Source organism: Denticeps clupeoides, chromosome 6 (assembly GCF_900700375.1).
Source record: "Denticeps clupeoides chromosome 6, fDenClu1.1, whole genome shotgun sequence".
Taxonomy (NCBI): domain Eukaryota; kingdom Metazoa; phylum Chordata; class Actinopteri; order Clupeiformes; family Denticipitidae; genus Denticeps; species Denticeps clupeoides.
This window is the reverse complement of record NC_041712.1, coordinates 10,558,296-10,586,085: the sequence shown is the minus strand read 5'-3', so window position 1 is coordinate 10,586,085 and position 27,790 is coordinate 10,558,296. Positions and strand designations below refer to the sequence as shown.

General features: G+C 45.6%; 1 protein-coding gene across 1 annotated transcript in view; it reads right to left on the bottom strand.

Moving 5' to 3' along the window:
- Positions 1-27,790, bottom strand: part of zbtb16a (zinc finger and BTB domain containing 16a) — a 95,239-nt gene that overhangs the window by 3,428 nt on the left and 64,021 nt on the right. The window contains exons 5-6 of the mRNA XM_028983496.1: positions 7,198-7,368; positions 1,357-1,524 (exon numbers count right to left, since the gene is read on the bottom strand). Of these exons, the coding sequence (XP_028839329.1) occupies positions 1,357-1,524; positions 7,198-7,368 (339 nt within the window). The remainder of the gene's footprint in view (positions 1-1,356; positions 1,525-7,197; positions 7,369-27,790) is intronic.

The window sequence follows — 27,790 nt, the reverse complement described above, 5'->3', positions numbered from 1 at the left end:
CAGTCACGTGACTGGACCTTGCGCTCACCAATGGAACTGACCTTGACCATAGCCTGGTCAGGGTCTGGCTGGAAAAAGCCCCCTGGATGCGAAGAGCCCATTACGAAGCCCTTCGTTACGACAGCATAATGGCGGCACGGTGACGTGCGGTTAGCCCGGGTTAACCACACTGTAAACGGCGTGGCCTCGGGTAACCGGGCAATAATGAATTGCAAATGGAGCCGCGGTATCGATCGGCCATTGACAGCGCAGGGCTGCCGACGTCGATGCCGCGTCTGGCAGCTCCCGCTCCTACGCTCTGGCCTTTGACTGCGGGCTTGTCACTGCTCTTGTTATCTCTGGCCTGCTCTGCTTACTGCCAAGGCTTCGGTTGGAAACACACACACACACACACACACACACACACACACACACACACAGGCCAATTATTTTACTGTGTTTTGAAAGTGAAGTCCTACACAGCAGTAAGCACAGAAGTCCACCTGTGTGTGTGTGTGTGTGTGTGTGTGTGTGTGTGCGGTTTGTGCAAGCTGTCCTAATCTCCTGTCTGACAGCACCCCGGAAAGCGCCTCGGAGACGTGTCTGGAGATCAATGCAGCGATTGCTCACCCAGCTCTCCGACTGGGGCTGCACAGGCTGCCGGAGCGGCGGAAAAGCCTTGTTCCGCTCAGACAGGTGACCCCGTCCGCTAACACCTCTACAGAGGAACCTCGCCAGAGCTGTGCGCCCGCGGTAACAGCACCGGGAAATGAGAGTGTAAGGTTGGCTTGCGTTGGATCCTGAGTCATATTATGGTCTCAGGCGGAGTTTTGCAGGGTTCCTTGTAATACAACATGGTTAATAAGTCAGGATTGTGTGTCTGTTTCCTCATAGCAGCGAGCGCTCATTGGTGAGACAGGTCACTGTTCCAAGTGTGGCACACGTACCAGAATATGGGACCATCCTGAATTCAAGACTAATTGAGACTCGGTACAAAATATCGTATTTGGGGGCATCTACTATTACTATTGTTTGTTCAGGCTGTAAATGTAATCACTTTTTCAGACCTATACTGAGGAGAAGAAGAATTATATTTGGACCAATATGGTATCCTAGCTCTTATACTGAACATTATACAAGAACAGAAAACTTGGGTTCAGCCTTGGGTTCAAGCTCCATGTTTGTAGGGGTCCCTTGACTATACTGAATAAGACTGATCCTTCAGCTGAAATCAGAGGTCTGACTAATTTGGCTCCCAAATCCGAATGGTAGGTGATGTAAAAATTAACCAGTGTTCGATAATAAATGAAACATATGAAGCTTACTTTGTAACAACTGAAATGTAGATAATAGTGACCTTGTGACCCCATACGGTACCTGTGTGTACACGATAGTGGGTCTCCAGCTGGTGCTTCAGGCTGAACTTCTTGCCGCAGCCATTACATTCATAGGGTTTCTCCCCGGTGTGTATACGCTTGTGGCCTTTCAACGTGCTCTCATCACGGAAGCAGCTTCCGCAGAACTCGCACTCGAACGGGTGGTCTCCTGCAGAGAGAGGAACACAGAAGGACAGGGGGGGGGGGGGGGGGGGGGGTTAAAGGTTTCTGATCTTCCGTTTTCACCTAAACCGTTCAGCATCATACAGTAATGAGCAAATCCGCCGCGGCCCCCTACCAAAAAGCCACTGACCTGGGTACATCGCGGTCCCGGGAGTATTGATGGTTTAAAAGCACCACTTATCCCAAATCAATACGGGTGGTTTGAAGGGAAAAAAGTTGAAAGCCTTAGTACTAATTCAGCCTCACCACACAATGATAAATGCTCGTTTTTTTTTTGGAGGTTTGGGTCAAAACTCCATTTGTGGACTACATCAAACTGTTGTCAAGGTTACCAAAGAAAAACGAACACGGCCTTCCAGACGGACTTCTGGACATGTTAACACCTCTCCAAAGCTGTCCGTTTAAGTATTTTGTATTTATTAAAAAAAAAAAAAATCTTTAACCATCAGTCCATCCCCATAACTCAGCTACTGTAGCCCTACAGCGTGGGCATGCGTGTAATTGATATTCAGATGCCAATAATTATTGACGAAAGGGTGGAAAGGGGAGGGGGGGGGGCTTTTCCTCCGCAGCTGCTAATTGCTTTCCTATGTGTGACCGCCAGCCGGCCATACATCATCCCCCCGCCGTTACGGGGTCTGCGACGCTGCCAGCCGTGTAATGCTCTCGATATTTCATGCATTTCGCCGTGCCGCCGAAGGTTTAAGTCATCGCAAATGACCTACGTGTTTCATTATCTGGCTGTCCGAGCGGCGCCGTGCCTGTGAATAAATTGCGTTTCTCGTTATGTACTGTCATGCTCGGGCTCCCGCCGCTCCGTTACGAGACAATGTCAATTTCCTCGGGCGCGTTTCCCCCCTCTCCCCCCCGCCAGAGAGGCGCACCTAAATGCTTTTCACATTTACACGCTTGTTTGGGCTGCTCGCGACGCCAACGTGAAGGCACACACACACACACACACACACACACACACACACACACAGCTACATTGTATATATATCTGTCATATTTGCGTCTGAAATGTGTATAAACACACACACACATACATATGCTCAGGAGAGAGAGAGAGAGAGAGAGAGAGAGAGAGAAAAAGGGAGAAGGAGAATTTGGGGGGAGAGAATGGGGGGGGGGGGGGTACAAAAAAAAAAAAATCAATAAATGTGACAGTCTTTATTTGTCTGCATGAAGTTATCAGCGGCTCCCGCTGTAAGACATTCTGCTCTTTCCAGCGTCTCCCACGCGCCGAAGATCGCAATCCATCATGCGCCGGCGTCAAGAGCCGAGGCACGAGACGCGAATGGTAATCCCGCAAGCACACACACACACACACACACACACACACACACACACACACACAATTCACCTGCCCCTTAATTGCGATTTAGCCCGGTGCTTCCATCAAACGGACCCGTGAGTGAGTGAGACCATACGAGCGGCGCTGGCCGGGCAGATGCGGCTGCCGACTGATGCGATATTTAAAAAGTGCCTTTTATCTGCTTTACGAGAGCCATCAGTCACGGCGCGCACTTGACACCACGGGGGAACTCGCTACCGTTATTATAAGCGCAGGGTATAATTTTGCCTGTTTATGCAAATGCAATGTTTGCAATAAATGTAAGACAATCCAAATAATCACACTTTCCGCCGCCGCTCCAGACCTCGGCAGGCCGGCGTTGGGTGTGGAATACATTAGAGAGAGAGAGAGACATACATCAAGGTGCTGTCAGAGAATCTGTTTTCTCTCTGGGCTGTTAAGCACCGTAGAAGACATGTCTGGGTGGAGGGGGTGGTCGGTGGTCTGGGTAGGTTGGGGTTGGGGTTCTGGGATCTGCCACCTGCGTCCCTCAGGCCCCGGGGGCTGGAGCGGCGTTACCTGGCGAGGGCCCGCGGGCAGGAGGGCCGGCTGCCGTCCGGGCCGAGCCTCGCCACGCTGGGCAGGGCGCGAGTTCATTATGCACTAAGCAGCGTAAATCAGGGATCCATCAGCGCCAGCACCGCGGCTGGCCTCCGCCATCAAACACAGCTGCGAACACAAAACAGCCGCCGCAGATGGAGAACGGGCGTGGAATAAAACGCGGGCGCACAACAACAGAATATTAACAAGGCTGGGGCTCTGGCTGTGTGTACGTGCGCATGTGTGTTGGACCAGAGAGAGAGAAAAAACGAAGATGAGACACAGGGAGAGGGGGGGAACGCAGACGGGAAGAGCAGGGATGTCATGATTATTAATCTCTAATGTATGCCACTCTTCACTGCGCCTGCAAAAGTGTTCATACGTGTTTAATGTCAAAAGTGTTCAAGTTTCTTTCAATTCTGAGATCTGTTGTGTTGCTTCTTTCCACACTCTACACCAATGACCATGCCCTACTTTACAATCCAAACATGTCACACTATTAAACACAGTACAATGTGTGGAGACATGGCTGTTTATCCCATGCAAACTATGCATAGTGACAAAATGTTAATTGTAATAACTATAAATAATTATGTTCTATCGCTACCTACATCAGTGTGTGTTTGTATATATGTGTGTATATCACACACACACACACACACACACACACACACACACACACACACCAGTAGATTCATAAATGTAAAGGAATAAAATCTACATGTAACGATGTACAGGTGTATGGTACTCGTGTCATATCTGCAGATATAACTACATGTCTTTTAATCGGATTCATGAAACATCACTTCTGTACGCACATGTCGTTTTTGTCTCTGCCTGTGTGCATTTCACGTCTCTAAATAAAAAAAAAATGTAAAAAATTTGCAGACGGTGTGAGAGATAGCTGGAATATCTCCTCAAGAGCATCACAGAGCTTTAACTCGAGTGATCTGTTCCACAGAAATATGAATGAGATTAGTCAGATCAAAGGGAGAAACAAATGGGAGTATTGCCTGCGCTCTCGCTCACGCTTTTTTATATATATTTTTTGCTCCCTATAAAAATCAAGCACTTATTTTTGGAGCTTTTGCCGTGCCAATTGCCGTTCTTTAAATCCCCTGACAAAAGCCCCCACATCACATTAAGCAGGGTGCTTGTGAGTTCTCATTGTAATTTAATACACGCCTACGGAGAGCTGGGTTCAAAGCAGCAGCACGGAACAGCCTTGCCAAAAGAGAGAGAGGCAGGGATAGAAAGAAAGAGAGAGACACGTTGACATTTACGCAGACAGGCGGGAGCGTTGGCGTGTCATCTGCGACGTGCCGACTCTGCCCGTGTAAAGCGCAAATATGTCACATGACCACACTGACTGGTCAATGATGGTGCACACATATGGATTAATAAGCACACACACACACACACACACACACAGGTGCATGAACATGCGTATACCCAGACAGATGCCCTAAAACGTCCTCACGACAAACACGTTCCTCCAAATCTATAATTAGCACGACTGATGTTTATCATGTATGTATTTTGATTTTTTTTTTTTCATTTAATGTCCATAGGGACATTTAGGATTTTCTCTTTGCCTGCAGCTGATTTGCCATGACTGAAACTTGTTTGATGTGTATTTTACTGTGCCGTTTTCTGCATATTCCACGGGGAACATACAGATCGTTACCTGCTGTGTCTCAAACTGCAAACTATCTATCTATGTGGCGGTATATCGAAACGGCTTAATGACGCGAGTTACAACGAATGTGTGACCTGGCAACACAAGCCGATCAGAGTGCTAGTAATGGGTCGTTCATGAACACTGTTCTACTGCTTCAGTAAGAGTAATTTCATGCGATTTTAGGCATGTTTTCAAAAAACCTAATTAATTTAAAATACTAGCGCCTCTCAAAGAACTTTTTAAATACATAAATGATTCATCTAAGCAGTGCTAAATTAGGCCAAACTGTAAAAGCAGGAGAAGTGAAACCAAACGATCTGGCTTGCTGAGTGACCATAATAAAACCACTGGTGATACCGATGTTGAAAACAGTCGCCCAGTAAGAGGCCACACACAAGCCACAAATCAGACTGAACTTGATGGACGCGGATAACAGTGATGCAGCCACATGTGGAGGCTGCCAGCTGCAGACGGTGAACTGGCCAGCTGTGTCGCTGCTTCCAGACCCCCTGTGACCAGCCAGTGCACAAAACCAACAGACTGTAACCACAGCCAAGTTGAGGGATGATGCCACAAAGTGATGGCTTCCTTTCCAGCCTGACTCAGAGAGAATAAACACCTCTATATTTACACGTCCAGTCAAAGGAGTCGAGACACACGCACGCTAATCAAAATGAAGCTTAACAGAAGGAATCTGATTCTTCACACCACGAGAGAAGGAAAGGCGGCAACAAACTCTTTCAGGACTGTTGGAAAAGCCGCCCCAAGAGTCAAGAGTGTGAAATGAAGCAAATGTTTGCAGCTTTCAAGAGCCTAAAATGTAAAATATTTTCTTGTTTTGTTCTACATTTACATTTGCAGCATTTATCAGACGCCCTTATCCAGAGCGACTTACAATCAGTAGTTACAGGGACAGTCCCCCCCCGGAGCAACTCAGGGTTAAATGTCTTGCTCAGGGGCACAATGGTAGTAAGTGGGATTTGAACCTGGGTCTTCTGGTTCACAGGCGAGTGTGTTACCGACTAGGCTACTACCACCCTTTTTCTACTTGACCTCATGCATGTTATTTCATCATTTGAGTCTCCAGTATTGTTCTACAATGTAAAAATAGCCAGACGAAGAAAGACCCACAAATGAGCAGGTGTGTGTTTGATGGCCAATTTGCAAATCCGACTGAAGCGTTATTGCGCAAACGGCACATGGACCGTTTAACACGTGTAAATGTAGCATTTTAGGTGAAAGATATCGTCTCAGTCACTTCATTATTCAGCTGTTCTGTCATGAGGTGCACGCACGCTGACACAACATCCATTAAGAAAGTGTCCATTCCTCGGTGTTCTAATTTGGATCAACTGTATGGTGGAGAAGGGGAGGTTGATTGGGCACGTTTATTTAGGGTCCGAGCTGAATCCAGAGCAGAATATTTCAGGCTACCTGGACGACAGGAGGGTGTTTGTCTTTCAGCAATAAAGGCGGTGGGGGTGTAAGGGGCTGAGGGACGGGATGAGGTCGCTGCTCCACCATGCTGTAAATTTCAGCCCAGATGGAGCAGCAGCTGCGCTGCCTTACATCAGCCAGGCCTTTTAGAGGTTGCCAAAAATGTCAGAAATCCACAAAAACACCAAACCACCACTGGAACCTTTATACAGGGAACTCATCGGAAGTGAGAGTGGTGAAAGCGCCTGGGACAGGAAGAAAGTTGCCGCCACGGCGAGCGAGGCAGGATCATGCGAGATTCGTTTTTTCACTGCACATTGTGTGGAAAAGATTGTGTAAAAACGCATGAGCAGTAAACACATACCCTCACTTACACCTCTGTGCATATTATTAGAATGACATGTCAGATGTGTGTGTGTCAGACTTACCAAATCAAATTAGAATTTTTTTTATGGCTAAACCTGTATGCATGATGTGTTTTGTGGGTATAAAAAAAAAAAAAAAAAAAAAAAGCCTAAGAACCAAAAGTTGTTGTTTTGATTACTGGGCTATAAGACAAAATCAAATCCAATCTACAAAAAAAGAGACCTCACTTGAACAAATTATGCTATGATCAGTGCATATGTGTTTTTGCGTGTGTACGTTACCTGTGTGTGAACGGAGGTGCCTCTTGAGGGCCGTGTGGTTGGGGAAGGTGCGGTTGCACTCGCTGCAGATGTAGCTGCGGACGCCCGCGTGCACCTCCATGTGCTGCTGCAGCGCCGTCTGCGTCTGAAAGCGCTTCCCGCACAGCAGGCAGAAGATGGCCATGTCTGAGCCTGCAAAGACAGAGAGAGAGAGAGAGTTTAGTTTCGCAATATTGTACAAATGTGATTTTGCGAATCCCTGGGCCAGCAGGTAAGAGCTCCCTTATTAGCGTTAAAACCGGCACCCTCCACACAGGGCGCTTCACTCTGAAAGTGAAAGGAGTCCCTGTGAGGCCAAACCAAATCATAATATTCATCATCATCTGCTGGAATAATGGGATACGCAGGCGGCGAGGCCATTATGAGACTAAATGTATTACTGAGTCCAATCCACAAGAGGTCAGCAGTCGGCGTTTGGGGGTCTACACTGCTGGCGAAGATCACCCTATCTGACTGACTGTATGACGCTTTCATTTCCAAAAATAGTCATGGAATACAGGAACGCTGTGACACACACATGCTGACTTCTCACACTTTTTCAATTACCAGAGTGTGTAAAACTCCTGGGAAAATAGGAGTGTTTCAAGTGCAGCTTCTATTTCATCAGTCAATAACGCATCTTTGAGGCAAAGCTGCTGCTAATCTAAAAATCTATGAGTAGCCCCAGCCTCATGTTCATAAATGTGGATCAATCAGCATCGGCTTCAGTGCCGAGCGGGAGGCAGGGGGCGACGGGGGGAAGAAGGGAAGAAAGAGGAGAGAAAAACAAGATGGGAGCAGTCTTGTCCTTAAATCTCCGACAGTGAGGTACTATTGCCTCCTCTGTGCAAATAAATACTGACAAGCCTGCCTTCAGGGTTCCTCTCCCTCTCTTCCCTGCTTCCCCCTCTCCCCAGTATGCCCGAGCATCTTGGTAGGTTCTTTCTTCCTTGATTCTGGTTTTGTTCTTCGTTTATCAATGAAAAGGGGGGCATTGATTGGGCAGCATGTGGCAGGAGCCCCCTTGGTCGGGTTGATTGACAGGCGGGTTTCTCTAACACACAGCCCAGCCTCCTTAATGTAACCCAGTCTACATCACACACACACACTTACACACACACACACACACACGGCTGAGCAGTGCAGAACACACACATTAAGAATTAATGGGCAAACTAGAGACTCAGACAGACCCGAAAAAGAATCTTGACACACAAAAAGTTCAGAATATTCTAAGGGACGGAGAAAGGAGAAGGAACAAAAAAAGGAAAAAAGAAAAAAGGAACTGAACGAAAGAGAGACAAATGGGGGCAGGATAGAAACAAAGGCTCTCTGGAATGCAAGAGGTTAGCTGGACTCTGACCTGGGAATCTTAAGGGTCAACAGAAAACACACACACACACACACACACACACACACACACACACACACACCTGATGAAAGAAAAAAGCATGATGTACTGATTAACTGACCTGATCCTTTCGTATGACTAGTTCCAGACCAGACACACACAAGCTGCTCTATATTTTGACTTTCCGGAATCCTAAACCACCACTTTACCATTAGTGATGTTATTCCAGGACTAACAGCAACCAGAAAACAGGTGTGTGTTTGTGTGTGTGTGTGTGTGTGTGTGTGCGCGCACGCAGTGCAGAGCACAGTTCAAATGGACTGATTCCCCTTTTTGCGCCTTTAAATCCCCCAACACCACATTCACGTGGCCCTTCCAGGGCATGTGTGGAACCTCCCAACACGTTGTCATTCACCTCAACCAGCCTGTTCCTTCTTCTGGCTGCATTTGTTGATATTTGAGATTAATGAAATCCAGAAAAAAACAACTAAAAACTAGTCAAGGGAAAAAAAAAAAAAGCTATTATGGTCATTTTTTTTTTTTTTTTAATAATGCACCTTCATGGATTAAAAAAAACAAACAAACAGAAAAACAACAGATTCTACCTCTGACTCACCATTCCAAGGACATGCAAAGATGTCAGAAACTCCAAAAAAAACACCAATTTTGAACAAGGGAAGGAGGGAGAGGGCCACAATAAAAGCGTCAACGCAGCGAGAGGAGGAGTGTGCGGCGCCTGATTGGTGTTAGCTGGAATTAAGTGCTACACGGCCGGCCGTCAGGCCGTCAGGAGAAAATGGGCTTTTTCTCGGGAGCCGCACTGTAGCGAGGGGACACTGAAGGATGAGTGCGGGGATGGGGAGGAGAGGAGGGGACCTGACCCAGGAGGGAGGTCTATTACAGTGTAAAATTGAGTCGGACAAAGTGACACCTGGAGAAGGCAGTGCTTAGCCGCATGCCATCTCCTCACATGCCTTTTCCCCCCTTCTCTCTCGGTCCCTGCCTCGTTTTTTGGGCATAATTTACCACAACGGCTGCGTCTATTTATAAAGAGCCTCTCGGCGGTGCTCGCAGTGCTGAGTTAATGGGCCTGAAGTGCGATTACTTAAGCGCAGGGGACTGGAAGGGGGGGCATTTAACGCAGAGAAAGTCAGGACGAAGAAGGAAGGGAATGAGGGAGGAGGGCAAAAAGCTGAAGGGCTTAAGTGCCAGGGTGTGCCCGCTGTTCTGCCACAGCCTGAAGAGAGCATTTAGGACACATGCCAGCCAAGTTTTCAAGCGTTCTGTACCCCCTCAAACACACACACACACAAAGGGTAGATATGATGACACACACTTTGTACCCTGCAAGTTCCTAAAGGCGGCTGAAGGTGAAAAACGGAATGTTCTCAAGACGCTCATCGCTATGGGAACGGATCCATAAGAGAGTGAATCACAAGTGCTGCTTGTGTCATTTTAAGCCAAAGTCAATTAGCTTGTTTCTTTCTATGCCGTCAGGTTGACGGAAAACAAAACTCCTGCTGTTTAGTCTGCCACCGCAGCTGGGCTGGTGGGCTAACCTGCCGCTGGCACCGGTGCCCGCCGATGGCACCCATGAGTCACACCCGCCACCCGGCAACGCTGGATAAATTACACACCACATGTGGGTCTTATCTGCTGGCTTTTTAAGGTACAGGAATTTAAATAAAAAAAAATTATGAAATGTCAAATTAAGTACAAGGGCATGAAGTGTAAAAAGTAAATGGCAAATTAATCAGACAGAGAGCAGACCTTCCCTATCAGGAAATTATGAGCTTTATTTTAATGGTGCTAAATGTGAGTTCCCACAATCTTTAGGGTTTTCCAAAGAAAAGTTGACATGAACAACAAAACCCTGTCTTGTTAGTTAACTGCAGCTCTACTGTGCATCCTGCAAGCATACAATACTTGAGTAGCTTTTGTTTCTTATAATGAGGAAGCTTTAATAAATGTAGAGCATGGGGAGAGTTCACAGTCAAGTGTGTTGTCAAAATTTACTGAAAAAATTAAAAACAAGAACAGACTGCTTTCTAGTTATCTGTATGTTGGAGAAGGGAAACAAAGTACCTACACCCAGGCCTTAAACCAGTTTTAAAAAATGGAGACAACTGAGACTTGTTGAAGAGAAAGTGAAGTGATTGTCATTGTGATGCACTGTAGCACAGCACACGGTGCACACAACGAAATGTGTCCTCTGCATTAAACCAATTGCCTTGGTGAGCAGTGGGCAGTGCATGGGGACGGTGCTTTGCGCAGTGGCCCCTTATTGGGTTGGGATTTTAACCGGCAACCTTCCGATTACGGGTCCGCTTCCTAACCCACCAGGCCACTGCAATCTTTAGGGTTCATTCTGGATCCATCAATATATTGTGCCCTTGTACACAGAGCATTAGCAGACATCACAAACGTTTTTGTGTCGTAGGCATTTTGGAGATCCATACCCTAACCATAACCTGGATATAGTTTTTCAACCCCTTAATTCAAGAAATACGATCATAGGGCAAAAATCTCATAGGGCATGTTCTATATTATAGAACCATGAAAATATCCACGATGACATGTAAGTGAAAATGAGCTGTTCATTTCTCGCTAGCTCTGCTAATCTCATAATTTTCACCATAAATTATATACAGAGTGGTATATTAGCCTTAGATAGTATCTTCAGTATGTTAGCGATAACAAAATCACAAGTGTTTCAAAGACGTGGGCTGATAAATTTGTTTAAAACACTAGCACTAACGCTAATGGGAAGAATATGGGCACCTTGTGAAGGCAACATTTTGAACTGAAACATTAATCGTGTGAGCCGTAACACCCAGGAAAGGCCACACTGTGTTTATAATGCATAAACGTCCGCATCTCCTGAACAACATCAGTGAAAAAAATTTTTTGGTTGCCTACCCCGACATCCTGGTATCAGATAAGATTTTCATAAAAAATGCACATGGAGAAAAAAAAAAAAAAAAAAAAAAGAGCATCGGTGCGTGACTAGTGGCGTATCGGAGACGCGTGTACAAGTGTGTTTGTGTGGCGAGATTAATGTGTTTTCGAGCGGACTGTCTCGGCGCTTGGCGCGTGAGGTATGGGTGTCTGTGCCGGCCTCTAGATGCTTAGCGTGAAGATGGCCTCCTGTGCGATTGGTCTTCAGACAAGAAAGCCTTCATTGTTTGCATAATTAGACTTCGGCGCTAATTCTGACTGATACACCACGGCTTTAGTGCTGATGAAAAAGGTTACGTGTAATACCTTTTGATCTTGGAAGATATGTGAACATTAAACTAGGGAAAAAACAAAGCAAAACAAAGACTCACCCGAGGAATTATCTCCGGGGAGCATCTTAAACTGATATTTAACTCAATTAAAATGAGCCCACTGAAAATGTTTCATCAACTAATCAGGTGTCTTCACAGTAACACACACACACACACACACACTAAAGCAGGTAGGAAAATGGGTCTGGGGTTCTTGTAATGATGGTTGGGACAGGCACAATGAGGAGCAAGAATCTCAAAATCTAGAAGCTCTACTTCATCACAAGGCTCTCACATCTGAAATGAAGTGCCACCACATACATAACACAAAAGCACACTGGTGAAATCCAAACATCTAGGTGAAGTGAGATCTAAATACAGCACTGAGGTCGAATTATATTATTATCCATTTGTAAGTTATTTTTTTTCACGCTTTTATAGGATAAAGCTACAATAATTAAGTGGTGGCCTAGGGGTTAAGGAAGCGGCCCCGTAATCAGAAGGTTGCCAGTTCGAACCCCGAGCCACCAAGGTGCCACTTAGCAAAAGCACCGTCCCCACACACTGCTCCCCGGGCGCCTATCATGGCTAAGTTTAGGAGCAAAATTCTCATTTTTCTAGAACTGAGTAACCAGTTGCATGGGTGACCAGTGCTGATGAAAAAGGTTGTTTGATAACTTTTCATCTCAGAAGATATTAAAACAATAAACTTAAAAAAAGATGCACCCAATTAATCTGCAGGGAGCATCTTGAATTGTTATTAACTCAATTAGTTGTAAGGCCAGTTAAGTTGTTTTTTTATATTTGAAATGCCAGACCGTCTGCAGAGACGTGAGTTTTAACCAGACGTGCATTTACATCGTTTTTAATAAATTGTTTTGAGCCATCAATTGGAACCATTTTAGAGATGAGAAAACCCACACCTAGCTAACCGGAGGGTGGAGGTATGCATCAGTCCTTGCCACGCTGTGAGAGAGATCCTGACTGACAGCAGGAGGTGGGGTTAGAGGTCGCAAGACAGCTGCGCAGGGCCAGGTGGGGGTGGGGAGCAGGCCGCTCCAGGGTGGATGGAGGGGGATTGGCAGCTCTTCTGAGCTCAGGGACAATGGGTGCAGGCAGTTGCTTGGTGGGGGGTGGCAAACAATATGGCCAATATGGGTGCCAAAGCAGACCCTCTCAATATAGCAAAATGTGTGCAGGCGAGAGGGACACCCACATTCAAATGCAGTCCCTTTGTTCACAGAAACCCAAACTCTGGTCAATATTAGTCAGAAAGAGAAGATTAATTGAATCTGCATACTGAAGGAGCTTTTAAACTTCACAATGAAAAAACAAAATCAACTGGAACTGGAACCAAATGGAACCAATGGAGGCTCTGGTTGAAGATCCTTCTCCAACTAGAATGAAAAGTGATGACCAGCACACGTTTTTCCACCCTGAACTCCTCGTTCTTAACTTTTCAGTTCGTAAAGCTGAACAAGTACCTTTGGAGCAGAGAGCAATAGCAGATGTTGCGTTATGCCATAGGCTAGTAACCTTTTACAAAATACTTTTACAAAAATAGATTTTTTTCTTTTTATCATTTCACGCAAATTAAAGCATGTGGAAATATGCATATCAGTTCCATGTTGTCATAATTACACTGGTTACCTGTATGTAATGTTTTTATATGAGTGGAATGATGCCTCATTACAACCATGCTGACAACTGAGATTACTAAAGTCATTTGAAAACGGCCAAAAACGTGGAACAACCAGCCCCCAAAATTTAATTGTATAAGCCTGGGCTAAAATCACTATTTTCCAAGGGATTTTGTACAAAAAAAAAACAATCTACATTAAATACTGATATAGGAAAACCAAGCCAGACAATGGTGGCCAGTCAGATTCTCACATCACAGATACAGTTCTTTTTTTATCTATCATTCTACAAGAACCAGAACCAGAGCCCTGCTCTGATAAACAAGCGAAACTAATGGAACACGGAAGAGAAAATGTCTTCAGCCATGAAATGTCAAATGTGTTTGAACACGAAAGCTCTTGCAACAATGGTTGAAATGTCTGTGCCATTGCAACAACGGAGCCGCTCACGTCAACAGGTCCCAACTCCGGCGCCCCCCAGAGGTGATGGCGCCGTCTGGGGCTCTAACACAGCGTCTATCCGCAGCCCGTCTGAGGCGTAATGAGCCCCTCAACTGCAGGAAGAGCCGCACATCCGTGTAATCCCCGAGAAGGGGCCTGGCATAATGTGGCATTAGCAGCGGCTGTGGCGCTCGGCGGCGACGCGGGCCTCCGTCCGACTGACGGCTCGACTGTGGAATACAGAGTGTGACAGCACACACCAGCGCAGCCTTAATGCATTCACAACGCCGCCCAGCCGCTGACAAGGAAAGCAAAGAAAAGAGCCGCAATGAATTGTTTATTGATCTAACAGGAGGAGGGATGGAGGGGGGAAGACAGTGAGGGGGAAAACAGGAGGGAAGGAACGGGAGAGAGCAGACGTGCCGAGGAGAAATGGGGGAAAATAAAATAACATTTTGGGTTTTATTGTTTGGGTGACAGCAAGGGCTCAGATGACAGAGCTCACAAAAGAAAGGGGTGAGACAAACAAAAAAATCCTAAAAAAGCATTTCTTTAGTTTTACACTTTTATTTATTTCTTGGTACAATCAACTGTGCTCTAAGTGACTGGACGGCTTCTTATTTATCTACCTCTTTGCTCCAATTTGCAATATTTGTCACTGCAATATTCCCACATTCTCTCACTGCAAGTACATCAATCCCATATTACTGTTTTCTTTTATATACTCCTTTATATATACACGAATATATTGTATTCATGTATGCCTTTCTATTTCTATGGCAGCCATTCCATGTACATCATTTTTTGAATTTCAACCCCAACTCATCTTGATCAACACGATCAGATGATAAGATCTACAAAGTCTCACCAAATAAGGAAAGATTTGAGAACCACCGCTGTGGATTGAACCCTACTATTAGATATTATTTCTATTTTTGACCAAGTTCTTCTATTAAATGTTCTCATAACAACTGGAAGTTAAGAGGTAAAGTGAAGAATTTAACATGTTTTTTTCACCCAGAGGCTTCTATTATTTACTATAATAATACTATTTTACTCTGTAACTGCTGGCTGGCCCAAACACTACCTCATTGTCACTCTTTTAGTGACAATAAAGTAATCTTGCACCTTGTTCCTTGTAATTAATGAAATGCTGTTGTCAACGGTTGAAATGAAAAGCACTAAATATGCTAGATCTACATCCAGGCGCGGCTAAGACAACACGCAGGCCCTATAATATCCATTAGCACGCGCCATTCGGGGGCTTTGTTTCTTCCCAGGCTTTGCACCAATAATAGCAGCAGATAATTCACGCCGGTGTAGGGCTGTCATCGCGCAGCGTGGGGAGATGCACTGTTCTCAAACAGATTAATTCCAGCAGATGCTTCTGTACGTGCCATATTAATTACATCCAGATAATGTCAGGAAGCCATATGCTTTCTCCGGTGTCCATTTAGACGGTGAAACGTCTTCATCGCTCACTGGTGCCGGCCTGGGAGGAATTGGCCGCGCCCGCCGACTCGGACAGGTGTTGGAGGCTGATTTCTCCTGATTAAATAAGACCCTCGCGAGGGTCCCTGAGAATGAAAAAAAAAAAAGCCGAGCGTATAAAGCAAATCTGGTGCATGATTACTCCCTTTTTATTCCTTGTGCAGGGCGTTTGTTTGTTTATGCATCAAGTCGACAACCAGTGGGGGGGGCAAGGCGTCCCTCCCCATATATATAAGAAAAAAAAAAAGGGGGCACCTCCATACCCTCCCCTTTTTGGAGGAAGCCTCTTTGATTCATTCGCGACACGCTGACGGATTAAGCAACAAAAGATCATAAACGGCGGTTCGGTCAGGATTTATGACCCGATCGGAACGTGCGGCAGGGCCCGACAATAGGCGCGGTGTGTCTTTAAGAGACCAGGATTTACAGTGGGCGCCTGGCCGTGGACCCGGGCTGCGGATCGTTTACAAAGCAGAGGATCGCACTCAAGCCCACCCTTCCACCCTCCCCATCCCACAAATCCGATTTAATCAGACAACTCTCGCGGTGCGGCTCGGAGTAAGAAAAAGGATAATTAGTAAACAGGGAGCCTCTCCGCGGCTTCATTGGCATGCGAGCAGGGTTAGTGTGTCGCATTTAAAATGCAGTCTGATGAAGTCTACAAAATCAAACCATTTGTTACTCCTATTGAGGAGGCTTCAGGCCACTGGCAATTAAATTGGAATTAGTGCGGGGAATGAGATACGGCAGATTCATACCAAGGAGGGAGAGGCTGTCTGGAAGACGTCTGGAGCACACTCAAGTGTACAGTGGCGGCGAATTCCTCCGTTCCTTCACAGGGACCGTTGGTGTGTTTTCTGCCTGGTATTCGTTTGCACCTCAAAAAATATATATTGGGGGGGGGGGGGATATTTCACCTTTCACCTGATGTGACTCCGACACATCAGACTGGAGGGGAAAAAATAAAATAAAAAAGATCCAGTGCAGGGTGCTTCAACAGGCCGGATATTTGCTAGATTTCCAGCCGGTCCCGTGATAATACAGTATCAGAATCTCTCAGTGATGCGGCCGGCGTAGCAGTCACCTGCGATGGCGGGCGTCTCCCGACACGTCTTCTTTGGCAGTGCTATTTGGGATATTGGAATTGGTTCTGGGAGTGATGGGTGAAATGCCACTGTGTGTGTGTGTGGGGGGGGGGGACTGGGGGACTGGATAAGTGTGTTAGATCTGCTCGGGCAGTGCAACGGAGATGAGCGTTTGTGAGCCATTTTGAATGAATAAAGAGGAGGGAGGAAAGAGAGGGCGAGAAGGGGAGAGAGAGCGAGAGATGCCATTTACTTTCCACAGTTGATTGGGCACAATGGAGATGGGTTAGTGCTGGGAGTGTATGTGTGTGTGCGCGCGCGTGTGTGTGTGTGCATGTGTGCGCTGGCTGGCGAGGGTGGGAGATAAATGAACTGCAAATGAGAAGGAACAGCTCCTGCGGTACAGCTGGCTTCTCCCGTGCTCGCACGCCTGGCCGTGGCAACCGGGCAAATGGTTGCCAAGGCTGTCGGGGCTCAGTGTCCCTCATTGGCCACAAGTGAGCCTGTGGAAGGGTGCTATCCCACCCACGGGCCAGTAGGGGCCGCTGCGCAGGAGTGATGTACAGTGTGCTCGCGTACAGAAAACCACGGACCGATCACGCAGCTTCATGCCTGTGTGAATCCATTTTCTTTAAGAAATTATTTTATATTAATATCGCATCAAGCAACAGTAAAGTAACATTAATTAATATACACTTCATTCACACTAAACAAAAAGAGTAGATAAACTTATTTCAACCTTTTTTACACATCACATCTGTTGGTATTCCCTTTTTAGCCTGAATTTTGGTCGTAAGACAACACTTTTTCAGTACAACTTGAGAAAAGCAATCGCTTGATTCCCTCCCTTTTAACTTTTAATGAATGTAGACCTTTTTTGAGGAACACATTTGAAAAAATGTGTATGGACATGGGCGCGACAGCTTGCTTGCTAAATCATTCAGAGAGCAAGGTGCGAGTTGTGTGTGCATGCGTGCGTGTGTGTGTTTGTTCCCTCCTGGTTGCAACCAGGAGTGCTCTTCACACAAAGCCATTACAGCACAAAACATCAGAAAGAAAGATCAGAAAATAAATTATACGGTTCCACCGACGACAAATGGCCACTGTGGGAAAGACTTGCACTCCAGTGTCATTTGATGATTTTGTTCTCCTTCTCAGCCCGGCTAAGAATATTTTTTACAAATAATAATAAATAAATGTTTAAAGCTCCCATTGTTCGTTTAACGCTGGTGGCTTTGATGCCACCTATTTTAAGTGTCAACAGGACTGTGCTAATCTTTTAAAACTATTTAACTGGATCAATCAATCGACATGAATTGTGCCAAGTATTTACTAATCCTGATATATTTCTTAATAGATGCTTACAAATATCTATTACTGATGCGCTGGTCTATTTGTGGACAGATGTGAATGGAAAAGCTCATTAGATGTATGGTGAGTAATTGCATACTAATGAGTTTACTCCAACCACATCACGTTGTAGCAGTGATGCAGAACAGACAGCCATTTAAAAGACTGATTATTACTTAGATTTTGCCTTGATGCTGTTCGTACAAAAAAACTAAAAAAAACAAAGAAGCGATTACACTCATTTTAAGATAAAATAAATGAGTATATGAATACAAGGCTGGCCAGTTCCAGTTTGCAGGCTGACTGGCAGGCCAGAAACTGGGACAGGTCTCATTGGTCCAGGTGGTTAAGCTGAGGAAGTAGGTCAGACATGATTGCCACACCCTTCTAGAAATCAGGGTTGGGGGGGCGGGGTAAAGAATTGACACCTTTCTCAGGTTTTTTTTAGCAGGGGCCGACGAGTCTGGCTAGGGAGCTGGATATGTCTGGGCCGCCACTTCTGTACAGCTCCTGACCTCCACTCCACACCAGGGTGTTAAAGCCAGACTTTACTGCAGGCTGTACAGTGCCACATACACACCCCAATCAAGCCACACAGCCCCTTTACCCCACACGCCACCTCAAAACTGGAGCCTCTTTACACACGTCTGGTTTCTATCCTTCTGTTATCCGGGTACTCAGACCTTCAGGTGGTCAGGAGCATGGGGACTAAATAATAAGGTGCGAGCACGCTGGGATTTCAATGAAAAAGAAAATAAAAATCGCTGAATACATGTTGCGCACTGACTCTACAGGTCAGACGCGCAGCAGGGGAGTAAAACTCACCAATTTCCACCTGACCGTGCTGTACTGTAAGCCATCCTATAAAACCATTTTAAGAGGCAAATAATGCCGCTGGGGGGAGAGAGAGAAAGAGAGAGAGAGAGAGAGAGAGAGAGAGAGAAAGGAAAAGTTTGCCCGTGCAACATGATAATCTGTCTTAGAGTCTCTGCACTGGAATCCATTCAACCTCCACCTGTGATTTATTCCCAAAGGCCATCTGGACAGAGGGCAGACAATGGCGCTCGCCCCACTCATCGGCCATCTGCGGTAGTCGCAGGCTCGCCGGCTCACCCTCTTACCTCCCTAATCTTTACACTCCTGCTCTTTTACTGCAGCCAAATGAGTGGAGCCCCTCTCGCTGCGCGCGGCCACGCTCTTTCCCGCCGGACAAAAGGCTTTCCGCACCTCTTCAACGTCCAACCCCCCCACCACCCCCCGATGCACACACCCCATCTTTATGCCCATCTGACAGAACAGGAGTTTATTTTGTTTTCAGAGACGGAAGAAAGAGAATAGGACCCTAAAGCTGCAACAAAAGTGGGGAAGGGAAAGAAATGGGGGGGCATGACAACCCCAATGAAAGAGAGAAAAAAAAAAAAAAAAAACAGTGACGCTAATCATATTTAAATGCATTAAGAAAAGCATGGCCAAATGACTTGTATAGATAAAGGTATTAAGTATAATAGGAAAGGCATGGCTCCTTTCAGCTTTATGTAGGCCTTTGTGTGGCTATTAGAGGAAATGGGGGTGAGGAACAAGACTGTAGCGTCCAGAAATCACCTTCTAGACGCCAAGTACAAGTTCGCTTTGTTGGTTTCGACTTGAGGAGTCATACATTTCTTAAATCCTTGCGAATGAATGCCTACGTGGTGAGCCGGGGCGGACGCCTGCGAACTTCTCGTGGCTGAGCAAATGAACAGTAAATCGGTGTGCTGTGGAAATGAGAGTGTGTTTGCCCCCTCCCACTTGCGTGACTCTCGTCAATAAAGTAAGACAATGCAAAATGGACCAATGTCCTTTTCTTATAGGCTTAACGAGGTGAGAAAAAATGCGGGGTCATGCGGACCTAGCGTTGTTTTTTTTTTTTTTTTTTTTTTTTTTTTTTTACAAATGAATGTGAGCATTGAGACGACGGGGTTTGGCGCTTTGCACGCAACAATTTTGCAGACATTTTTACAGGCAAATGTAGTTGATACAGCAAAAATGCTAACAGTTAACAGGAAAAGAAAATAGACAGAAGCAGGAAAGGGAGAAACAGGAGATAAAGACGGCAGGACGAGGCCCTTCCCTTCGACAGAAGTTCACCACGTCAATTAGGCCATTTTTCTCCTGGGGAGGGGGGGTCTTCTTGTTTCTTCGGAGCATGTTTATTCAGGGCAGGCTGTCTCTGACCTTGCAGACAAACAGCAAACCGCAAAAGTCTTTGTGAGGAAAGAAAAGACTTTATTTATAGATCAGCTGAGTGTCGATCAAGCTGCATCAGGGCCCTGGGAGGGGAGAGGGGCCTGGGGGAGTGCTTCTGAAGGCACTAATACAGCAGCCTGCCTCCATTGCTTCAACCCCTTTTAATTCCATTAGAAAGCACATTGATTTTGCCGAGCAGGCCGCAGAGAAGCGGCAGCAGACGCTCGCATGCAGGTAAAATCATCGAGATGAAATAAGGGACCAAAACACTCACATAACCCACATACCCACATAAATACTTATTTCAGGGGAAAAAAGAAATAATTACGTGCACTAATTTCCAAGGTTAGCCCCTTTTCAAATACGACAAAGCAACAGCAAAGAGACAAAAAAAATTAACTAAATAGTGCCCTCATACAAAAGTGGGGGTTTTTTAAATAAATAAATAAATAAATAAAAAAGCGCTGTGCAAATTTCCACAAATGACTTTGCACAGGCTTTGGTTTTGGATGGAATCTAATTAAGATGCGTCTGATATCTGAGAGGATGTTCCTATCGGTTCGTCATTAATCAGGAGCGATAACACCTAACACCTGTTAATTTACTGCTTTACTCGTAATGAGTTTTTAAAAAGATGTTTGTTTCCTTGTTCGTTCTGCCCAAAAAAATAAAAAGAGAACAGAATTTTCTACACGTTTCCTCTGCAGAGCAAAATAATAAATAATAAAATATATACTCGCTCGCCTCTCATTACCACGTTGTGCACAGCCAGACGCACATATATGATGAATTTGGCCGCTGCGGGTGCCAACCTGGACTTGAACTGTCCAACCCTTTCAGTCCTGGAATCAGATGATCACAGCAGCATTCATCAGGGGACCCGGGAAGGGAATGCATTTTCGATGACGCTCAATGGATATCTGAAGGTAATTTCTTATTATCCTGACCGCACTGTGCGCACCTCTTTAAACACGTCCCCTCACGGCATTGACGGGTCGCGTCTTAAAGGGTTCGGGGAACGTAAACAAGGCTCCACCCCCACCTCCCTCGTAACACCACTCAACTGCTAAAGGAGCTTCTTTAATGAGGCAAACAAGCATTGACATGGATCTCTTTTTTCCGGCAACTGGACTAAAATCCTCAGAAAGCAGGTTTTTTTTTTTTTTTTTTCACCATCCCACCCGAGCCACCACATGCAAGTTGGTTCGTCGCTACAGACTCCCTTAGCGCAGTCATACATCCGCTGATTACCTCAACGTGTCCCATAATTTGTAACAGATACAGAGGAGGTGACATGAATGGTGCATAATGGTAACTCCACTGAGGATAACAATCACACTTTGTGTGTGTGTGTGTGTGTGTGTGTGTGTGTGTGTGTGTGTGTGTGTGTGTGTGAGTGTGTGTGTGTGTGTACGTGTCTGTATTTCAGTCTAAAGCTGTAATATCTTCTTCTCCATAAATGAAAAGATCACATTAAAGAAGCAAAGCATGCCTGAAATGTAACAAACACAAATAAAGACTGTATCCGAGATAAATACGTCTCTTTCAGCTCCAGAATTGTCTGATAGACTGAAGGCCATGGACTTCACATTCACAAGCGGCTGTCTGACATCCTTCTGGATGAGAGCACAGAACTGAATCAAAAGGGAAAGGAAAGGAGCAAAGATGTCAGCAAAAAAAGAGCAATCAGAGACGCGATTAAAGCCTCAAACTGGCTGTTGACCTGGGAAATGTTGTACATGGGAGAAAAACTACCTACAGCTGCACTATTCTTAAATGGACAGGATTAGAAAATTATGATTCCCATCAAACCATCTAGAAAGTACATCACGTTTGGGCAGACTTGTTTGTCAGACTCTACATATTGGCAAGTCCGCGCATCTTCATATGATAAAAGAATATTTAATGGTGAACTGCCTTGTTCATGGTCACTTTTTAACATGTTTTACATCTACTTCATCTGCAAACATAAGAAAGATCACGAGAAAGCAACGCAGAATTTTGATGACATTAGTCGTTTCTGGTGCTTCTGCAAAAATAATCCAGATCATCTCTTCATATGCACCAAAGCCAGTTAACTATGTACGCTTCCTGAAATTATGACCCGAATACGGACCATGGTGCTATATGGACCCTACTGTCACATAAAGCGTCTCTCAAATTACACTCCAATACCAATTTGTTGAGTATGTCTTCATCTTTCAGTCTACTGTAATATACACTAGGAAGCTCAGCGTTTGGGAACATTTAGAAATGTCCTTGTTTAGCACAAAAGAAAAAAAATCACAGAATGAATAAGGAATAATGGCGCACCACATTCTGAACTGGCCAGTTTTATTGCTTTAATCAGTGCAACTGTTTTGAGCTCTACTAAGATCATCGTAGTGGGATTTGTAAATCATCAATGAACCGTTTAAAGTCACAGACTTCCATTGGTGAACACATTCAAGACTAACTGTTGCTGACAATGGGTCTCATTTATGCAGGAATTCCATTTATGTAGAGAGACAGAACCATTCTGCCTGGACAGAAGTTGATGTTATTTTAATCCCTACAAGGGATAAATAATCATTAAAAAAGAGGAAGAATAGGACCAAGGGGATCATACAGCCAGCGATTGGTACCTTCTTTCTGTCTACCACCAGGGGGAGATCTTCCAATTTGTGTGACTTCAGGCAGAGGCCGTGAGTCTTAGGTTGGAGAATCTCTAAACCTAACCTTAAATGACCCGCACAGACTGGAGAGGGTGGAAAAAAAAAAAAAAAAAGGTCTCTACAACACATTCCATCCCGCCTTATACAGAGTACTGAACTAGCCAGCTCAATCCAAGGCCTTCAATTACATTTAGCCATGTGGCAGAAATATTTTAATTCGCAATTAAAGTGGCAAGAGAGGATTACAGAGATGTGCTTCCCGCCATGGCTGTGCGGCTCACACAGCCTCTTTTCCACTGGCTAGCCACCCGTCCATCCCTCCATACCGCTCACTAATGGTATTTCACTCAGACAGTACTTTCACTCCAAGCATCTCTCTCTGTGTGTGTGTGTGTGTGTGTATGTGCGTGTGTGTTTCCCTGCCCAGCGTGAGCTGTCTCCTCTCGTCCGTATATCACACCAGTCGAGCCACGGAAAATGCAGGGCGCAGAAAGAGAGCGCCTGCTATCACAGCAGTCAGGGAGTGCTGTAAATCACCACACTTCTCACAGACACACACACACACACTCATACAGTCTGCAGGCGTGCTGGTAAACACAGACACGCGCATACACAGACAGATGCAGGCAATCTCTTATTTAACATGAGCCTCCTCGGAGGCTATTGCTGCAGTCATTGCCGTGTGGAACGTGCTCCGGCACAGCAGAGTGGGTCAGCTTGTTAGAGCCGTGTGAAGGCCATCAGAATATGCAACTGGAGCCCAGTCGGACTGCTAAACACGCCTCATTCCAGACACGTTGGCTGAAGGTCTAATCATGTGAGGAATATAAAATAAAAAATAAAAAAAAAGGGCAGAGGGGCGAGAATGGTCTGTAATGCGAAAGAAAATGTGCGTCCCGCTCTCTTTTCTCTCGCCCACCCCCCTAAAGGATCAGCGCCCTTTCACCCTGGCCAGAGACCCCTTCCCAAGGTTAAAATATAATCCAGGTCCTATGACCACAAAGCCAAGACCCTGAGGTCTCAGGGCTGGCACATTTTCTGAATTGCACCGTCATCATGGGTCCTCGCTGACCACACATCAAAGGGGAGCGAGGTTCCGGGTGTCTCGCGGCACCTTCCTTCACTTGGTGTTAGGGAAGATAATCACTGACACAGTTCTCCAGCTATGATCACAATGTGGCTGGGTTTGGCCGCCAAAGGCGGTGGGAGTGCGGGGCGGTAGCTGGTACACACGCATGCAGTCATTAGAAAAAAGCTCCGGGTTTTATGGGGTATTACGCTAAATTGTGCACTAAATACCATTTAGGCCATTACACAATGCACAAGTCTAGACTGACAGAAGCTATTTTTTCCGCAGAAGAAAATGTACGCTTTGGAATCAGATTCTCTTTACTTTCATGACTGCATTGCACATTATGGTCACAATCATAAGTAGCTTCATGAGACGTTTTCATAAGTGAACGAAAAGCAGCCCCCAACATAGTAACTCTTTCAGACCATCCCCACTGTGTCTGAGAGGAGCCAAGAGCATGAAATGCTGAAGAGAACGAAATATGAAACATGTTGCATTGTTTGCCATTTCTGCTGTTTACTACATATTCTCACATGGGTTTTATTCCACAATGCAGAAACCATAAATGAGCACAGGTCACTTATCAACATAGTAATAATAACAATTATAGCATGCATTAAAGATTTTACTGTGTACAGTCCAGAACCTTCCTTACAGCCAATGCACAGTATCAAAAGAGAGCAAGGGGCAGATCCAACCCATCCTGAATGCCCACTGGTTCTACCTTAAAGGCCCTCGCTTTGTTCAATAGATTTTGTGTCAATACTTTTAAAAGGAAGGGTCTGTCTGGATTTAAGACCTGTGCTGCTTACAGATGAAAGAGAGAGAGAGAGAAACGCATGGGTGTTTGGGGGTGGGGGGTGTTCATTGACATTCCCCTCCCCCATTTTCCCAGGCTAAAGAAAAAGAAGGGGGTGGGGGTGCTGGAGGTATTAGTTTGGCTTCTCTTCAGGCCCGCACTGTACAAAAGGAAACAGATTTTGGGATGAGATGACCCCGTGACTCCTGGGGGTGCTGAGAGGCGCTCGACGGCACAAATCCCACATAATCAATCACATTCCGGCAGCGCCGGTCAGCGGGCTGTGCAGACAGGCCAGTGGCCATGGGGCCGGACTGTAAACGGACTGTCCAGTTAAGGGGTGGTCTTCATCTCACGCCATCACAGCGGGGGAAGCTCTTTCTTCTCTCCTTCTTTTTCCTGTTTACCGCTGTCATCTTGAGAAAACACTGTTCTCATTTAAAAAAAAAAAAACCTTCATTTTGAACGGTGGAAAACAAGAGCCTTGATGTATCTGAAAAGGGCTAATAAATGTCATGACATTATAACAGGCTGCAAGAAAGTCAGCCAAGATACCGGTCAGCCAGCACCAGGAGAAAATACTCAACAAAACACAACCGTCTCGCCCACAGACAAGGCGCGACCAGGGTCATCAGCCGACCAATCGGGTGGCAAAGATGAACCACGGCCCCACCCACCATCCTCCCTGACTGGACCAATCGCCAGATAAAAAGCTTATCTGAGGTTTTTCGTTCACTTCTTATACTTTGTGCAGCTGGAGTGTGACTGACCATCTATCAAAAAACAGTGGGGCTCCTTGGAAACCTGCTATTAACTGATAAGGGCCAGGCCTCCAAAGTGTAATGGGTCCCACCTGAGTTCACAACTCTCTCCGCCGACATCTGCCAATCTGCCCGAGAGAGAAAGAGAGCGATATATCTCCTTTTCAAACTCTCTGTTAAAGAGTAACGGAATAAAAGGGGCTGCATATCAGAGGAAGGCCTGCTGGCAGCTTTTTAAGTGCTTCTGCATTAATACGAGCTTTAGCGCTGGAATAATTGTAATAATGCAGACGGCAGAGCGGGGTGAGTAAAACACTGGTGGCAGAGCTCATCTGGAACAGTGTTTTGAATTATAAATAAAACATCAGATGTCGCTGAATCATGGCTGTGAAAATCAGAAGAGTTTTAGCTGCATAATAAACCATTCTCTATATAATCATGTTTATTATGTAATTGTGTTTCTCAAAGTGTTGAGAAAAAGCTGGACTTAACTGGAATATAAGAAATTAAATAAGTACACTTAAACATCATCACCCATTAAAACCACTGACAGGTGAAGTGAAGAACATCATCTCATTACATTGGCAAGGTAGTGGATACATAACGTGTTAATGGTGGCAATGCGGCCTCCATCTCCACCATATTTCAATATGATCAAGCATCTGTCAGCCGTACAGAAAAACAAAGTCTAATGCAGGAAACCCTCACCACCCCACAAATGAAAATGTAACTGGGATCTGCTGTTAATGACATGATGTCAGATACTACAGGACTCATTCGGAAGACTTGTGGAGTCCACACCCATTTTTACAGCACAGCGGTTTCCATATTGTGGCTAATGGGGGTGTCCACATCCTTATTTTTCATTTTCAACATTCTGAACTGAAATATGAAACATCCTGACTATTTCCAAAAGGCAAATCTTAATTATGACGCAGGGTGTCACTAAATTTGAAGGATCTAACTAAAAGCCTCAAATTGTTCGTCCCTCTTCGAAAAAAAAAAAAAAAAACCTTTCTTTTTAAAATCCACCACAGAGAAAGAAACGTATGACACTCACAACAGAGATGGTTAGTTCAACATGTAGACAGAGTAAAAAGAGAAAAAAAAAGCCATTATGAACATATTCACTGGCCGGTTTTCACTATCCATTTACAGGTAGCCCGAGTCAGCAAGTGGGCCAAATAAGCCGCTGAGAAAACCATGTAACCCAGCAACCAGACCTGATCGTTCTTTTGTTTGGGGTGAAAGTGTTCACACTAATCTCCGAGTTCACAATTAAGTAACACAACAGCGATTTTTTGTGTGTGTGTGTGTGTGTGTGTGTGTGTGTGTGCACGCCATTCTCCCACCTACTACCCCTCCCCTCCTCTGGAAACAAACAAAGACAAAATCCGCCATTACTAATGGAAAGGTATTTGCACTGTAAATTAAAAGGGTCCCCGTTTTTTTTGTCATGTTTTATACAGATCACTTTGGAGATGTCTGCAAATAGCTCAAATCTAATTACAGGGAGAGATTTACTCCCAATGCTCCGGGAACAAAAGGAGACCCGTCCATTGTAAGGGTCCAGTGTTCCGCCCCCAGTGAATCCTTCTTCATTCAAGCCCCCTTCATGGCACAAGGTTAATCCATTACAGAGATACTTCAAGGTGGGGAAACCCTGTCACAAAGACGGCCGCTTCTTTCCTAGCGACGGCCCATGGCGTATGTCCCTTCCACCCTCCCGTTCGCGTCATATCTCACCTCTAACTCGTGGTTCAACCAAACACATTAATTACTGCAAAAGCGATACTGTCTATTTAAATCTGGGCGGGGGATTTTCTGAAGGGATTAACGCTTGTTCAGATCAGGATGAGTCGCATTATAAAGGCCACGGGGATGGTGAGGCCAGTAAGTTTGCCGGCGAGATTGGGAGATTCCTGCTGGCTTCTTTTGCGGTGGATGAATTGCCGAGCGACAGGAGACCGTAATCTCTGCACAAAAAAAATATATAAAAAATGTGTTATTTTCCCAGGGATGAGCCGCCGTGGGATCAGCCATCACGGCAAGCGATCCTCCGCTCAGAACGGATTTAGACATCACGCCTCTCCTAAGACAAAAACCCGGCTTCCTTTTGCTGGACACGCCCGTGAAGCTCCTCTCCAACACACTGTGAACCTGAGACTCGCAGGGCCGGCCCAGAACAGCCCGGCCCGACCCCGGCTGCTGAAGGGACGGTGACCTACATTGCCACTCCTCGCTCCTTCCAGGCCAGTCAATAAAACTGCAGCTCATTGAGGGAATTTATACTTTGCCCTAATGGCTAAACATTCCTGCCAGCCGATGATTACTGCGGGGTGTTGGCCGCGCATCCGCACACGGTATCTATCAAGCAGCTGAGCATCTGAGCCACTGGAAAACTCATTTAGATTGTATCAGGGGGAAAAATTAGTT